Source organism: Heterodontus francisci, chromosome 38 (genome assembly GCF_036365525.1).
Source record: "Heterodontus francisci isolate sHetFra1 chromosome 38, sHetFra1.hap1, whole genome shotgun sequence".
NCBI classification, from domain to species: Eukaryota; Metazoa; Chordata; class Chondrichthyes; order Heterodontiformes; family Heterodontidae; genus Heterodontus; species Heterodontus francisci.
This window is the reverse complement of record NC_090408.1, coordinates 31540048-31557737: the sequence shown is the minus strand read 5'-3', so window position 1 is coordinate 31557737 and position 17690 is coordinate 31540048. Positions and strand designations below refer to the sequence as shown.

Genomic DNA, 17690 nt, shown 5'->3' with positions numbered 1-17690 from the left:
CCCATGCAGCAATTTCTGCAGACCAACATTAGATAGATCTGCTCCAAAATCTAAACCACTCATCATGGGGGCGGGTAGGAAACTACTAACATGTGTGAGAGAGGGGCAAGAGGAAACAGTGAGCAGAATAGGGGGGAAATGAAGGGGGCAGGGGAGGACTGCCCAAGAAAGCAAGGGGAAAAGAGAGGAAAGAGAATTGGGTGATTATGCACTATGTGAGATAGTGTAAAATGGGTGCATAGCGAGTCAGCAGCCTGTTTCATATCTCTCCCGATTGTTTATTCCATTGACATCAATGGGGGAAAAGTAAAACTGACTCGCCATCACCTGTTTCACATTATTGCGCAATGTCAAGATCTAACCCAATAATGCTGGAGGACGGGTGCAGCCTTCTGAGACTAACAGTTAACAAAGAAGATTGGTCCACCAGATTGAAGTAAATGCAATATTGGTGCTGTGGGGAGAAAGCTTCTTCCAACTGAACATTCATTATGTTACCAAGGAAGCTATTTTTCTAGGTGGTTAGTGCGCACAACGTTAAAGGAGGTATTTGCTGATCAATGATTACCCTTCTATCAGCCTTTCGTGTCGACGGCATTTCGCACACGAGTGTGTTCCACCATTACCCTGTCCTTTCAGGTAAATGAACCTTATGTTTTTGGATGTACAGAAGTATTTGATATAAGTTTTTTGTCAAACTAAAGCACTTAGCACTTCCATTATTTTAAAACTAATTCGACAGTCCTGTCTAATGGAGATGTCTGTGTTCCTATCTACTCATGTTTCATGCTCCCTTCTCACTGCCCTCTAAATTATTCTGACAATACAATGACACTCATACCTGACAGTGTAGAGAACCACTTGTAGCAGCCACATATCACATTCATTACAGGACTCCTACACATCACCGTCAGAACATAACTCCCATACTACTCTGTCAAAGCAAAGCACCCTCACCCCCACATCATGCTGTCACTATATGGCTCCTTCACAATACTATTTAAATCTAACCCAGCAAGACCAACTCATTTGCATCAGTTCCTTTAAAGTATTTTATTTTGTGAAAAGCATCGTGATCCATCTAGTCTTTTTTTTATTCGTTCGTGGGATGTGGGTGTTGCTGGCTAGGCCAGCATTTATTGCCCATCCCTAATTGCCATTGAGAAGGTGGTGGTGAGCTGCCTTCCTGAACTGCTGCAGTCCATGGGGTTCAGGTACACCAACAGTGCTGTGAGGAAGGGAGTTCCAGGACTTTGACCCAGCGACACTGAAGGAATGTCAATATATTTCCAAGTCAGGATGCTGTGTGGCTTGGAGGGAACTTGCAGGTGGTGCAAGTTCCCATGCATCTGCTGATCTTGTCCTTCTAGGTGGTAGAGGTCGCGGGTTTGGAAGGTGCTTGTTCCCAGATGCCCCTTTAACACACACCGTTCCTCAAAAGCTGGGCAGGTGATCAACTTCCAGGACTGTTCCTGAGATAGCCACTGAGATGTCCACCAGCGTTATGAAAGGAAACTAAAGAGACATGAGTCTCTGAACTCCCCATCAGATGCCACCTCGTTGGAGCTGCTTTGTGCCAGCAGGGCAATGCGTCTCTCTCCGTGTTTAATCACACCACTATCTGGGTTTACACCAGGCTTAGCATTGCGAATGGGTTTTGTGTAATAAGTGTGAAGTTTCATTTGATTCCAGCAACATTTTAACATTCATTCTGAAATAAGTAGAGTTGTGCCTGATTCCCTTTCAGCAGTCATTTTAGAAAATACATCTATATATTATAGCTTAAAAAGCAAAAGCCAGCAGCAGCAGAGTTAAAGTGGCTGCATTATTAATGTCTCTGCCACGCTTCATGTACAAGGTTTAATTATTCATAGCCGTTAATTATTCATGTGATTAAAATACACATATCTATTAATTAGATAATTCAAAGGGAATTTGAATTATCGAGTATTTAAAACACCAAAGATTCTTTTTGTCTGCACAGCCAATGGTGGTAGAGGCCTCCGAGTGAAGGCCAGCATGATACCCATTTACAGAAATCCACTCTTCATTATTAATGGTAAACTCAGTGTGATGCACACTGGGGCGCAGGTCTATTAGTCTGTAAAGGTAGAGCTGTAAATTTTGGGGTCAGTGTACAATCAGTCGATGCCGGGTGATTAAAGTGCTGAGAATGCAGGCTCCCCAGGGCAAACACTGTAGCTGACATCACTGAATGCAATCATTTTAAGATTAATCTTCGGGCTTTTTAACTCTCTGCTCCCCTGCCTGCTGATACTATCCAGCAAACCAACAGCCTTTGTGCCTTTAATACCACCATCAGTTCCCTTCCATTTACCCGAAAACACACAGCTTATGCCCTACAGGATGGCTCAATCAAAGACCCACACTGTTACCATTGTAGCATTCAAGTCTCAGGGCTGTTTTAATACTCATATCTACTAGTCACATGTACCATAGGATAGGGTTACAGTCTACTGAAATCCATTAGCAGCACAAGAACTGTTAGTTAATACTACATGCTACCTGAACCTACTAGTGATGTGCGCCTTGCCTATCATGCTGGGAAGCCAAAATTGCTGGCCGCAATTGATTTGATCAATTTTCCTCTTTATCGCTGCCTCAGAACTCACCCAGTGAAATCCTACAATGTACATTAGACCCTGACAGCAACAATGAGGATAACTTGGTGAACCAGTGCCGTTCACACCCTGCCCAATTTTACCAGTCAACGCACCACATGAGGCACCAAAATGGTACATTTAAAACTTTGTGGGGCCAGGAGGAGTAGGAGTAACATGCTCTGCTGCTCCCCTTCCCCCACACTGGTTAGTGGCACTCGATGTTGCGTCGGCCTGGAGCCAGCAAGCTGCTGCGTTTGATGCTTGCAGCTCACTGCTGGCATGTTAATTAGGCCCCAACCTCATTAATCAGGACTGGGGCCCCTGCTATTAGGATCGGGCAGCCAGTTGGTGCCATCCAATGGTCGGATGTCTAAAACCTACCCCAATGTGGTGTCAATAATGCGGGCACAGTGCGAGCAAGGTGCCTATAATACAGACATGGGAGCAATGTTTCTTGTGTTCGAAATCTTAGCAAAATCGTAAATGTATCCTTGGAGTAAATCTTTACAAGTACACAGTGAATAGTGAATAAAGTATATCTCCCCCGAACAATGTATGTAACGTAGACACAGGTTGGGGAAGTGCGTGTAGCATAGACATGGTGCATGTCTAAGATGAGTAAAGGATTTGATAGGATAGATAGAGAGAAGCTATTCCCATGGTGGGAAAGTCCCGCGCAAGGGGGATAAACTTAAAATTAGAGCTAGGCTATGTGGGGTGATGTCAGGAAACACTTCTTCCCACAAAGCGGAGTGGAAATCTGGAACTCTCTTCGTCAAAAAGCTGTTTGAGGCTGGGGGTCAATTGAAAATTTAAAAACTGATAGAATTATGTTAGGCAAGGGTACTAAGGGATATGGATTCAAAGTGGGTAAATGGAGTCAGTGTACAGATAAGCCTTGAATAGTTGAACAGGCTCAATGGGCATGAATGGTCTACCCATGTATGTTCAGAATGTGACCAGATCTCACACATGGTGCTGATCTCATTAGTACAGACAGAGGAGGCAGTGAGGAGGCCAGAGGTTTCTCTTTCGGGAGGGAAAATCAGAGAGCTTGTTACCCAGTCCACTCTGTACTACCAGTGCCGCTGGTTCCCTGCTTGTTCTCTCTTGCCAGGGCTAGTGCATAGCTCAGGGAGACTAAGAAGGGCAAGGGGGAGAAAATAACAATCCCTCGCCCACAATCAAAATCACACAGCAACGGGTAAACCCATCTGCAGACAGAATATAAAGACCTCATTACCAAGGTTTTGGCAGGATCGATAGGCGATTTTGCATAGAAAGTTTTCTCTGCTGCAGATAATGTCTATTAACAGGAGCCATTCCTGATCTCTTCCTGCTGGTAAGAATCAGCCGCTTACCTTGGACCACCAACCTCCCCTGTGCGGTGCGCCTCACACGCGTCCCTGGTTTGTTCGCTGCACACACATACACACCGGAATGCTGCACTGACAGGTCCGAGATCATTAGGTTTCCAGTGCCCAGCACTTGGATTCCCTCCACGCCAATCGGTCTGCCGTCTGTGGACACAAATATTTGCGGATTAGCTGGGATTTAATGAGTGGGAAAAGAGTTCTGTTCCATCTGTCCCATAAAGCATCACTGGCAAATCCTGCACGGGATTTGGGAAAGGAAAGGATTAATCTTTTGGCTGTTAAACATTTGGCTCATTACATAGAAGGAACCAAGATTCTATCTCCTGTAACCCTGAGCACAGCAAGCAAAGCAGAAACGCAAAGAGACGTGAAGAAATGAAAGGTACAAACTGTACACCTGAATGGTTCAGAGCCTTTATGCTTTGAAGATTACTCTGAGTATGGAGGAAACTTCCTTCTGTATGTACTGTTTCTGATCTACTGACAGACAAAGGATGCAGACATTTATACACTAAGACAGCAGATTTGAGTAATACCAATAAGCTGGGGGGTAAATTAATATGATGTGCAATAGAATTTGTAGCTTTCCCAACTAGGAAACAGTGACTGCACTTTCCACTGAATAATTCTCAGCCTTGGCACTGTTGGTAGCATACACATTTCTGTATCAGAAGTTTGTGAGTTTATGTGCCACCCCAGAAACCTGAGTGCAAAATCCAGGCTGATACTTCAGTATTGCATTGAGTGAATGCTACAACTTTGGAGGTGCCGCCTTTCCGATGAGATATTAAACCAAGGCCCCTTCTGCCCCCTCAGCTGGACATAAAAGAATCCATAGCACTATTTCAAAGAGCAGACAAAGGGCAGCTTTGGTTTGATATCTTATCTGATAGGCAGCACCTTCGACAATTTTTTAAAAATTCATTCATGGGATGTGGGCGTCACTGGCCAGGCCAGCATTTATTGCCCATCCCTAATTGCCCTTGAGAAGGTGGTGGTGAGCTGCCTTCTTGAACCGCTGCAGTCCATGTGGGGTAGGTACACCCACAGTGCTGTTAGGAAGGGAGTTTCAGGATTTTGACCCAGCGACAGTGAAGGAACGGCGATATAGTTCCAAGTCAGGATGGTGTGTGGCTTGGAGGGGAACCTGCAGGTGGTGGTGTTCCCACCAGTAATTCAAAACTCACTCAGTACTGCACTGAGGTGTCAACCTAGATTATGTGCACAAATCCCCAGTGGGCCTTGAACCTTCAACCCTGTGACTCAGAGGTAAGAATTCAACCAACTTGGTCAATGTGACCCAACTCTGCAGCAGCATGTGACTTGATCCCCAACCTCGAGGCACCAGCCAATGCTGCAACAGCGTGAAATGTTCTCTCTTTCTTCAACCGCAATCCTTCTCTAGCATCAGCATCAGAGACTGACAGGTTAAAGCAACTCTGTGGCAGATTACAGCGGTTTTGTGTCGGAGACCTGTGCCAAATGAACTTTGTGGGAACTGCCACATCTTGCTTCACAGCAAAACCCTTTTTGTTTTCAGTCCGGGCGAGTTTTAAACTCAGGTATCAGCATGAAAGAGTGCAAAGCAAGTTACCAAGTGCCCTGTCTGATAAGAACCTCTGAATTCTGTAGTAATTCCACAAATGTCAAACTCTCAATTTTTTCATTATATATAATAATGTAGAACACGTACACTCAGATATATATATATATATATATGCCTTATAATTCTCAATGCCATATGCTGCGTTGTACACATCCAAAAATCATGATTGTGTACACAGCAAGGATCTTTCAATTGGAAAATTGAATAGGTTAGTGATCAGAGATTAAACCAAAACCTGATGTGGCACAGAGACAAAATCATATTATAATATGAGCCATATCGTAGTCAATTTAATTACAGCATTATACATTATAAATGTGTCTCCACTATAATGATATCTTCAGTGTCCCCATTTTAATTACATCTCTTCAACCATTATATCAACCTTTAATTTAATAAAGCTCATTAATAGCTATCAGTTTGAAATATTATTTTGGGAACAAACTGCCATATTGCTATTTTTCACCCAGCTTGGTTAGAACTCAGTTTGAAGTATCTGATTCAAAATTCAACATTCACCTGTGATAGGGGAGTTTAGGAAAATACTGTTCAGAGACAGCTATTGTCTCTATTGTCTCCACGGACCCTCGCCGCCGCCAGGAATATTGGGTCCAGCACTCATGGCGTCGGACTCCATGGCGGGCCACTACCGTGATGATCTTCCAGCCACCCGCTGCCACGGATCCCAACATCAGGAGCTCAACAAAATTCAGCCCATCTTGCGGAGCTGGAAGCTCCCATCTCCCTTTCACTGCTGGGTTTCCCACCCCCTGGGAAACCTGCGCAGCCACAGTGAGCTTTCAATCGGGCTCCCAATTGCGCTGTCAGACCCCAATTTAAATATGTTAATGAAGTCTCCTGCCTCTCCATGGTGGGATACTCAGACACCACGGAATATGCCAGCATAAAAAACAGTAACGTGCAGTGGGTCAGGGTTACATTTTGCACATTTGACGGTTTGACCCTCTCCCGCCCACCATGGGGTGCTGCAGCGGGTTATTATCGAGGTCAATATTTCTGTGTCGATGGACCTTCCAGTATTTCTGCCTGCCTTAGTATATTTACCTAAGTGTTTCTGTATTAGAATAGACCTGTGCGTCTTAGCCAATGTATTTCGGCTGGTTTATGACCTGAAGTGTGGAAAGAAGTGAATCATGTACTAGGTGTTGATTATTTTATACTTCACCAGTTTTTATGAGATGAATAGAACAACTTCTCTTGCATCTCAATTAGATTGTACAGGTGGGTTTGTGGTGTATTAACTGCAATTTCACACATCCCGAAAGGTTAGCAGCTCCTTCTACTTAAAGCCCGTAGCAAACCTCTGATAAAGATAGCTTGTGCTTCACGCCGGAAATCAAATGCTTCATTCTCTCTGCTTGTGGTACATTAACACCTGAGATGGAAGCAAGCGAGGTTTCAGCCAAATCCCAGGGCTCAAAGTTAAGAGCAGAATGATAGTTGGGGTCTGTTGCATTTCAATAAAATGCATGAATACAAAGCTGTTTCATTATTCTAAATTCACCGGCACCAAAAGGCTATGAAGATTTGCTATTACTCTATCATTGTTCTACTTGTTTCTAAACTGTGCCTGTACTGTATAAATAAAACCTCAAAGACAGCAACTTGTGGCTCTGAATTATCTTTTATGTCCTAGAACTTGTTCCCCAGTCATGACAATCAGTATCCATTTTGTGCTGTAAAAAATATATTGACGAAACTGGACAAATGGAGATAAACTGATATCAATGTAGTTACTTTTCTACAGATACCTTCTTGCAGATTAATCAATGTAGATACATTGATAGTGACAAATGTATTGATGCAGGTGCACTAAAGAAAGGGCACTGCAGCAGATGCCAGGAGGCTAGTGCACTGAGATACAGGTATGGTAATGTGGATACATCAGGGTACTTGCATTGCCCAGAATCCATTCATATAGACCTGTAACCTTAAGAAACCCTGCTGCACACGGATGTGGGCACACCATTGTTCTCCAGTCCCACCTGACTCTGTCCTTGTGCCCACAAATGTGTAATATATATTGCACCATACACTATATGTATTTTAAATTTACTTTGGCCATTCGTTTTGTTTTGTTGTGACTCACAGGCCAAATTCTCTTCCTTTGGGAAAGAACACAGCCTCCAGTGAGACCCAGTTCAATCACTCCATGATGCAATGTCATACACTGGAAAGCCAGTTGAAGGATAGAACTGGAGCCAATCTTTACTCAGTTTTACATTTATTTACAGAGTTAAACATTACAAGCATACACCTCCTAACTCAACCACACCATAGTTTCAGCAAGTGTCTCTTTATATGTATTCAAGTGAAACCCCAGTTAATTCCCAGTACCTGCATATAATTAAAAACAATTAATACACAGTTAACATGCAATTGGAAAGAATTAAACTTCCACACCAACAGGCTTTGTCTAATTATAAAGCAAGACCTTGAAGGGCAGATATGACCCACTATTAATCAAGTCCTTTCAGAGGAACTAGTTTCTTGGTTCCCCTCACATGCTTTAAATGCACACATTATCCATGAAGTTTATTAACCCTTCCACTGTGCTTGTAATAAATTTGCTGTCAATTCTGTCTCATCCATAACTTCGTATATTTAATTATCAAGCACTTTCCAAAGTAACCTAACTTTTTCTACACTGTACCAGAACAGAATGAAGGGGGCATTCTCCCTTTATCCCAGTAATGTTGGCACTATACTAACACAAAATTAAGGGTATACCCCTATACCCTGTTAACATTGCACCTGTATCCATACAAAATAATGAGCATATTACTTCTTTATTCTTCCGAATTCTACACAATGCCAGTATTATGCATAATTCCACTTCCCACTCTTTTCTAATATACAGGTTTTGTGGCTTTCTATTCAAGAGATCATTTCAGAAGTTTGGAAAGGGGAAAGTTCAGACAGACCATCCCAAATCCCTGAGTCCTTTTTTCAGGTCTCACCCAGACTGTTTCTGCATCCCTTTTTCCTCCCTTCTATTAAATGTTGTTTTATTGAACGTGGTGCTCCTTAAACAGCCTTCCTTTGAATATAACCATTCCTGGCAGGTGCTTGCCTCAAACATAACCCCAACACACAAAGAACTATTGAGGGGGAAATGCTCACCCAGACGGCTCCAGGATACGATGGGCCGAGGGTTTCCTGTCGCGACACATTCCAGCACCGCTGTTTGGTGTACGGTCAGTGTGAGGTTCTCGGGACCTACCAGGATCGCTGGCTCCTTATAAACATTTGAGTGAGATCCTGAGGAAAGAAGTTGAAGCCAGTAAATAACAAATAAAACGGGTTCAGTTGCTAAATCATGAGCAAGACTATAAACAGTGCAGCAAAACCTTTGCTTCTTGGGGCTTTCTGCTTTTCCTGTGAGGGGCCAGAGAGGAACTTTTGACAAAGGAATCCTGAATTGGTAATTGATATCTGTGTTTATTTTTAAACCCAAAAGGTAAATGGGGATGTAATCAGCAAACGGGGAAGATGAGCACATACGGTTTCAATGTCCTATTTTAATCCTTAAGACATAAACATAAACATGTCAAGCCAATTCTAAGTAATAGCACTCGACGCTAAAGGAGATGCGAGAAAATAAAATGCAATGCGGGCAGAAAATTCTGAAGCATTCAGGTGACTAAATGATGGGCACTTGAATCTTCACGAATGAAACTGAGGATTTAGTTTTGCCCATTTGAACTCACGTAGCGAGTTGGATTCCCATTTGTCATTCTCGAGTTACTGCTGGTAACACAGTAAACTGTTGTGGTAGTCGCCCAGTCCTGTGTGAAGAAGGGGGGAGGTGGGGGCTGGTAATAGACCAAATTACCCAAAGTGTATTTACACTACAAGAAGCACAGATGGCCCCAGTTTTCCCTCTGACAGCTGCATGCCTCACTGTAAACAAGCTGAAGTTCCAGGACCCAACAGCACAAGGATTGTAGAAGGGGAAGAGCAGGTTATAGAGATCACTCTCTTGAAACAGGAACATAATACCTGATAAATATACATGTGCCTCTGAAGAAGTATGAAGATGGGAATTTTTGCAGAGGCTGTGGAGCTTTGGATCTACAGACTGGCTCAGTAATTTGGCTGGATTGAGTTAAATTCGAAAGAAAGACTTGCATTTCTATAGCACCTTTCATGACCTCCAGACGTCCCAAAGTGCTTTACAGCTTACAATGAAGTACTTTTAAAGTGTAATCGCTGTTGTAGTATAGGAAACATGGCATCCAATTTTCACACAGCAAGATCCCACAAACAGCAATGTGACAATGAGCAAATAATCTGTTTTAATGATTGGTGATTGAGGGGTATATATATATTGGCCAGGACACTGGGGAGAACTCCCTTTCAAAATAGCATCCTGGGATCTTTTACGTCCACCTGAAAGGAGGGACAGGGCCTCAGTTTAACACCGCATCTGAAGAACAGCCCCTCTGACAAGTCGCACACCTCCTCACTACTGAGAATGTCAGGCTAGGTTTTTGTTCTCAAGTCTATGGATCAGGAATTGAACCTGCAACCTTTTAACTTAGAGGTAAAAGTGCTACCAACTGAACCACGGCTGACATTGGGTAATAGGGTAAAATGGATGCTAGCGATTCCGCCATCTATTATACATCTCTCCCGTCAACTTTAATGGAAATGGAAATCAGGGAAGATTTATGATTGCTGCCTGAATCAATATCAGAATCACCATGGTGTTGCACCATCAACCAAAGTCAAAATGATCTCCATTCAGATTGCTGAAGTCAGTTCCAGCATCACGAAAAGGCTCAGTGCACCCAGCATTGTGACGCGTCTAGCTGAGAATCATAGGTAGCAGGGTTAAAATTAAGCCATTATTTTCTCTGCCATTTTCCTCTTCCGAGCCCTGAGATGCCAAAGTGCCTCTAGGACCACCTCAGCTGACATTGGACTTGCTTCGATTCTTTTTTCTCTCGCCTTTTTTATTTTCAGATGCTCTATAGCGATCCCTGTTGTCCAATCGCAGCTCCAACTGACAGGGCTGACAGGGCAGGCAGGCCAGCAACCTGCTCTCAGATTCACACCCAAACATTCACTGAAAAGCTGCAAAGCGATAAATGAGCATGCCCCAGGTTGTATCATCGCCCCCCCCCCCCACCGCCCCCCTCTCTTCGGAACACCTCTTTTCTATCCGTATCTCCTTCAGGTTGCTCACATGAGATACAATGTCACCTGATGAATTGCGAGAAGTAAACATATTTGTTGGTGCACCTAAGCATTGCCCTACGAGCAAGCACCCTGAAAATCTATCAGCGGTCAGCATACAAGGGGCACTGTGTCGATCCTGTAGTTCTGGAGCTGTGAGGTGTGATAAATGAAACCTGAGATGCTGCACTTCACCACAAATCAATCTAACCAAAGACTAAAAAGGTAATAATTGGAAGCAGTTGATAACATTTGCAGAGAACGTTTTAAAATAATGAAACCGTAGAATCTTCGCTTGGTAAATTAAAGTCACATTGTTGTCAAGTGCATCCAATCATTTGAATTATTTATGCCATTTGAAAAGCTGTAGCACAGGGAGCACAATAAGGAAACATCAGCATGTTTAACTCTATGGACTGGGGTCGACAAGTGAGATTTGAGTAATAAATATCAATACCACCTCCATTCATTCTCATCTGAATCTCTTTCAGACTAATAGCAATTAGTTAAATGGCAACGCTGTGATATTGGGATCCATCCAAGGCAATGATCAACAGCAGCTCCTGAATTCAGCAAAATATGAATCTCACAGTCTGAGGGAACATATTTATATATATTTTGTTTTATTTATATTTAGAGATACAGCACTGAAACAGGCCCTTCGGCCCACCGAGTCTGTGCTGACCATCAACCACCCATTTATACTAATCCTACATTAATCCCATATTCCGACCACATCCCCATCTTCCCTCAATTCCCCTACCACCTACCTATACTAGGGGCAACTTATAATGGCCAATTTACCTATCAACCTGCAAGTCTTTGGCTGTGGGAGGAAACCGGAGCACCCGGCGAAAACCCACGCGGTCACAGGGAGAACTTGCAAACTCCACACAGGCAGTACCCAGAATTGAACCCGGATCGCTGGAGCTGTGAGGCTGCGGTGCTAACCACTGCACCACTGTGCCGCCCCATAGTACAATCCACATTAAAACATGTGAACTGTTTGTTGCGGCAGCTCACTAGTAGTGACAGTTCTGTTCCATTCCACCTGGAGTGGCGTTCTTTCGATGCTTTATTCATGTCTAATGTCGGACTCAGCAAAACCATACAGCCCAGGAAGATCCCAGGTTCGATTTCTGGTCCATGCTGAGTGAGGTTATCTCAACAACAACAACTTTGCATCTATGTAGCACCTTTAACATAGTAAAACCGTGCTTCACAGGAGCATCATCAAACAAAGTTTGCTACCTAAGGGGTGACCAGGAGTCAAAGAGGCAGGTTTTAAACTGTGTCTTAAAGAAGGAGAGCGATGGAGAGAGGTAGAGAAGTTTAGGGAGAGAATTTCAGAGCTTAGGGCCGAGGTAGCTGAAAACACGGCCACCAATGATGAAGCGATTAAAATAGGCCATGTGTAAAAGGCCAGAATTGGAGGAGCACAGAGATTTCAGAGGCTTATAGCGCTAGAGAAGGTTGCAGACCTGGGGAGAGACCAGGCCAAGGAGAGGTGATGAAAACAAGGACATGAATTTTAAAATGGAAGTGTTGCCAGACCTGGAACCAATGTCGGTCAGCAATCACAGGTCTCAGTGGAAGCACAGAAATACCGCAATCATCTTCAGCACCACCAGACTAAGCTGGAGAGGGGAAAGAAAGCAGCTAAACTCCAAATCATTGTTCAGTCCTGCTGGAAATTGCACGTTAATGGATCCTGGATGAGGACAGCTTCGAGACTCCGTTGTGATATGTCCTGCAGCGGAACAGCTCATTAGTGCCTGTTGTTTGGGTTTAGTGTCAGCTGTCACTCAGTTGGTAGCATTCTCACCTAAGGCACAAGGTTCCAGGTTCAAATCCCACTACAGAACTTGAGCACAAAAATCAAGGCTGACGCTCCAGTGCAGTACGGAGGGAGTGCTGCACTGCTGGAGGTGCCGTCTTTCAGATGAGATGTTAAACTGAGGCCTTGTCTGCCCTCAGGTTCATGTTAAAGATCCCATGGTACTATTTCAAACAACTTTTTCCCCTCAATCAACATCACAAAAACAGATTATCTCGTTGTTATTACATTGCTGGAGCTTTCTGTGTGCAAATTAAATTCTACATTACAATAGTGACTATATTTCAAGAGTACATTATTGGCTGTAAAGTGCTTTGAGCTATCCGGTGGTCATGAAAGGCGCTATACAAATGCAAGTCTTTTGTTTTTTCTTTCTTACGCATGAGGCCCTAGTTTATTACTATCTGGGTTTTAGAACAGCAACCTAAATGCAATGTTCCTCTGAAGTTTACCCCTCAAGTTGCAACATAGAGTCTTTTACAGCACAGAAGGAGGCCATTTGGCCCATCAGGTCCATGGCAGCTCTCCATGGATCTATCCAGTCAGTCCTACTCCCCTGCTCGATCCCCATAGCCCTACAAATTTATTTACTTCAAGTGGCCATCCAATTTCCTTTTGAAGTCATTGATTGTCTCCGCTTCCATCACCGTTGTCGGCAGCAAGTTCCAGGTCATTACCACCCATGTTTGTGAAGTTGTAACAAAGTCCAAGGGGTGTGTCTAAATCCAACGCGATCACACTGCCATCACTGTGTCACATTTACCAGTGGTGGGCACTAAGACCCAGGAAGAAAAATAGGTCTTCATCACCACCGGTCTAAAAATACTTGGCTGTTTACATTCAACTGGCCCACCAAGGTTAAAAGTCAATGTGAAAGCCAGTATGATGCATGGGAGAGGTACTAAAGGGCAACATGTAGCATCCCACGCCAGCTTCTGGAGAGAGGGTAGAATCGGAGTAGGATAACCAACCTGCTCATGGGCCTCTAACGAGTGTGTGTAGGAGACTTTTGTTCTCACTTAGCAGCATTCAGCCACACACTGAAGACTGCTTTCATTTTAATGCTCTTTTCAAACAGAGATCATGAAGTTAGTTCACTGCTGATTCTGTTATGTCAAGTGCAGCAGTGGGACAGCAAGCCTTTATGTGACATTGAATATCAGAAGACAATTTTCAAGGCCATGTGAACAGTTCTGTTTGTGCTGGGCCAGGCAATCAATCCAGATTATGAATATTAATGATTTGGTAATGTGCTGCGCTCATCTTTGAAATTCTAATATTAGAAACAATTAAGCACTGCTCTCAAATCAAATACCTCAGGGAATTAGGTAAGTGCAGATTTGATGAGATGCATTCTGACAGAGCCAAGATGAAACCTCCTGTAAAAGTGGCTCACAATGAAATGCCCCCCCCCCCCACCCCCCACACCTCAGTAAACCATGTCTGAAGGGTCCTGAGTATATACATCTATGCAACTGTGGCATGCACAAGATATGCAAATCACCAAGTATCAGAGGGCACCAGACTCCAGCTGTGTTGAAGAATTTAAAGCTCTGGGCCATGTCAGACAGTCTTTAGATTTTGTCAGATAGTCTCAGTCAATGGACTGTGCTACAATATCCAGTTTAACAGCAGTGCCTGACACTCAGGGGTCTTGTGCGTCTTTAGGCTGGTTTACTTCCTCGGATGAGTGAGCCAGAGGCAATGGCTCCAGCACTCAAGGAAAGGCCTTAGAAGCTGGAAGTTCATTTTATTTTTTCTTGGTCGAACAACTTGCATGAGTAGAAATAGCACTAACCTGACACAGTAAGACTGGCTTCCTCGCTGTGCCTCGTGTCGGCGGTGTTGGCTGCCACACACTGGTATATTCCACTGTCATCTTCTCCCACTCGTGTAATCTGCAGGACCCCCGTGGGCAGAAAGGTGAACCTGAAAGATAATTAAGGCAGCTCAGCAACTGCTCCAATAGTGAGAGAAGCAGCTTTCTTTTTTAACATGCAGTCAGTCTGCCATGTACCAGATGATTTTCATTTCCATGAAAACTAGTGATCCTTCAGATCATTTTCTTCGGCTGCTGAATGGTTCCAATTGATTTTAATTCCAAATAACACTTGTACCACAAGACATGGCTGCCTGCCTATTGTTAAGGCAGCTTGGTCCTATCCATGTCTCAGACTTGGTGACCACTTGACGCATAGGCTCTGCCTGACTAGCTACAAGTCCTTTTTATCTCTCATGATTTTTAATATTTGATACTTTAAATTGGGAAATATGTAGTAATGTTTTCTTCCATCAAATGGCGCTGTTGCACCCTGACAGTTGTTTTAAGAGGACTGCTGCCGTTTTCATTAGACATCTGGAACATGCCATCATTCTCTTCCTACAGCAGTTGGGTATACGTGTAAAATCCCCACGTTTTTCAGTCTATCCTTACATTGTTTATTATTTCCCCTCAACAGTGTAAGATTGAAGGCAAGAATACTGTGGATCGTCCCCCCGCAACCCTGGTTTTATTCATTTTGTTGTATTACTCCTACCTCAACAACCATTCTTCAGTAAGGACAGTAATGGAGGCAGTTTTCTCCATTTCTCTGGTCAAGTTGCCTTTTAAAGTTCTATTCCAACCCTCCACCCGAACATTTTCAAAGTACAGCCTCTAGTCTAGTGAAAGGACTAATCCTTGCACTCCAGCACCCAGTAATTTTGTTGAAGTGATGGTCATTAGTGGATTAGTGAAAGTACACCAGTTGGCTTTCCATCTGATTTTCTCTTCCTGTGAGGAAATGTCTAGCATTTATTGGGATTGGAGGTCAGGAAACCAGCAAGTGAGAAATCATGGGTGTGAACCCATGCCCTCATGATGCAGTGCATTTTACATGGTTTCTGTGTGAGAATGCTGCCATGCTTAGATTTGGAATAACTCCAGAATGAAGTCTTCTTGCATGCTGCAAAAGCCTTTAATTTGTGCTTGTTCGAGGAAATGGGGTAGAAGCAGTAACTTTTTTGTGTGACGATACAGTCAAACCTTTTAGGCAAACTGGATCTGTAGTCCTGTTACATCTTGTTTGCCTTGTTTTCAGACTACTTCTGTCAGTCACTTTGGGAAGTTAAGAACACATGAACTCAGGAACTGGAGAGACAGAAACTCAGGAACCAGGGATTGTAGAATTTTGTGAGGACTGTAGGTTTCAGTAGAGATTATAGAGTTTTGCAGTGATCGTAAAATTCTGAAGGGACTGTAGAAATCTATAGAAATCGCAAGGGTCCGAAGGAGCTGCTGAATTCTGTGGGGATATTAGAACAAGTTGTAGAGTTCTCATTTGATTGTAAAAATTCTGTGTGGATTATTGAGTTTCTGCAGGGATTATAGCCATTTTCAAGGACTGTAGAGTTCTATAAAGGATGTAGTATTCTGAAGTGATTGTTTTGCCTTGATTTTTAACATGATAAGAAAAATAGTAACCTTATAACTATACAGTGTAAATGTATTTACTCCAATCCCGTATTACGGTTTTGGGATAAAATGATCATAGTTAAGGAGAACTTACTGATAGAACTGATTGATGCCAATATGTAAGATGTACAATACCTGTCATCCCGGGGCTCAAGAGGCCTACGATTCTTCAGCCACATGATCAGTGGTTCGGGTAAGCCATGGATCTGACACTGAAATCTGGCGACGCCACCCTTCTCTACAACCATCGACTGGGGCTGCACATGGAACGGAGACAGAGCTGGGGGGAGAAAAGAGGCAACATTAGGAAAGTTAGGGACAAGTGGGAAGGACAACACAGGCTGTGCTGTAAATGTTGTACATATTGGAAGGTGCATGCAATACAATAACATTTCAACAGGAAACTCATCATCAACAACAACTTATATTCAGATAGCACCTTCAATGTCAAACGTAGACACGGAGCCACATATGGTGGCATTAGGGCAGATGGCCAAAGGCTTGGTCCAAGGGGTAGGTTTAAGGAGTGTCTTAAAGGAAGAAAGAGAGGTGGAGAGTCTGAGAGGTTTAGGGAGGGAATTCCATAGTTTAGGACTGAGGCAGCTGACGGCACGGCCACTCAGCACCCAGTCACTGCTGCACCAGGGTCACTTTGCTCTCCCTTTTGCAGATCCTCGCGATAGCTAGCAATGAGGGGCATTACAGAGTTCATAAAGGCCTCTAGGATACCTGCAGCCTGCCTGTAGAGTATTGTCACAGTGATTAGCTGGAACCTTTACATTCAGGTTCACCGAGCAATCAATAACAATCATTTCCAACAGATTAGAACATTTAGATTGAATATCTTGGAAAAGTTGTGGAATCACAAGAGTGCAGTTTATGACAAGAAAAGCTCCCGTCACCAGGCCCATTGCTGTGGGAAGTAGCACAATTCAGTTAAAAGCTCGCTCGAAAAGAAGTGCCCGCACCCTTCAGCCTCACACAACAAAGAAGGCAAACTGAAACAAAATATTACACATTAAATAATAATAATGTAATACGAGTTGCAGAGAGATTTTATAAAAGTTCCAAACCAGATACAAATTGCAACATATTGATGCAGAGGCTACATAAGGGAACGCGGGGATAGGGACACATAACACTGGGAAATTCTAGGATTGAGACACTATTATGCACCAAATATCACTAGGATAGAGAGAATACACACTGGGGAGCATTGGGATAAAGAAATTATATACTAACACCGGGTTTGAGACATTAGACACACTGGGTAAGACAATATAACAACACTTACTATAGGATATAACACATAGAGCTCACTATAAAAATTTCTGATATACACACACTGCTCACTATAGGACTCTGATATACATCACACTCACCACAGAACTCTCCGGGACGAATGTGCACCTAGCCAAAGCAGTATGACTGGAGCAATAACAGCCTCAAAATCAAGTCGGTAGACTTACCGCCTTGTTAATGCCATGTTAACTTAACCAAGTTAAAAAATCTTTTCAACTTACTACGAGACAGTCACTTCTGAGCTGGGACCAGCAGCATCTCAACCGGAGCCTGAATGTCGTTTAGCCTT

General features: G+C 43.4%; 1 protein-coding gene across 1 annotated transcript in view; it reads right to left on the bottom strand.

Annotated features, from left to right (window-relative positions):
• The window catches only part of igdcc3 (immunoglobulin superfamily, DCC subclass, member 3), a 128692-nt gene that overhangs the window by 30882 nt on the left and 80120 nt on the right, over window positions 1–17690 (bottom strand). Inside the window, exons 3-6 of the mRNA XM_068018038.1 lie at window positions 16235–16379; window positions 14444–14574; window positions 8751–8888; window positions 3986–4144 (exon numbers count right to left, since the gene is read on the bottom strand). Coding sequence (XP_067874139.1) covers window positions 3986–4144; window positions 8751–8888; window positions 14444–14574; window positions 16235–16379 — 573 coding nt within the window. The remainder of the gene's footprint in view (window positions 1–3985; window positions 4145–8750; window positions 8889–14443; window positions 14575–16234; window positions 16380–17690) is intronic.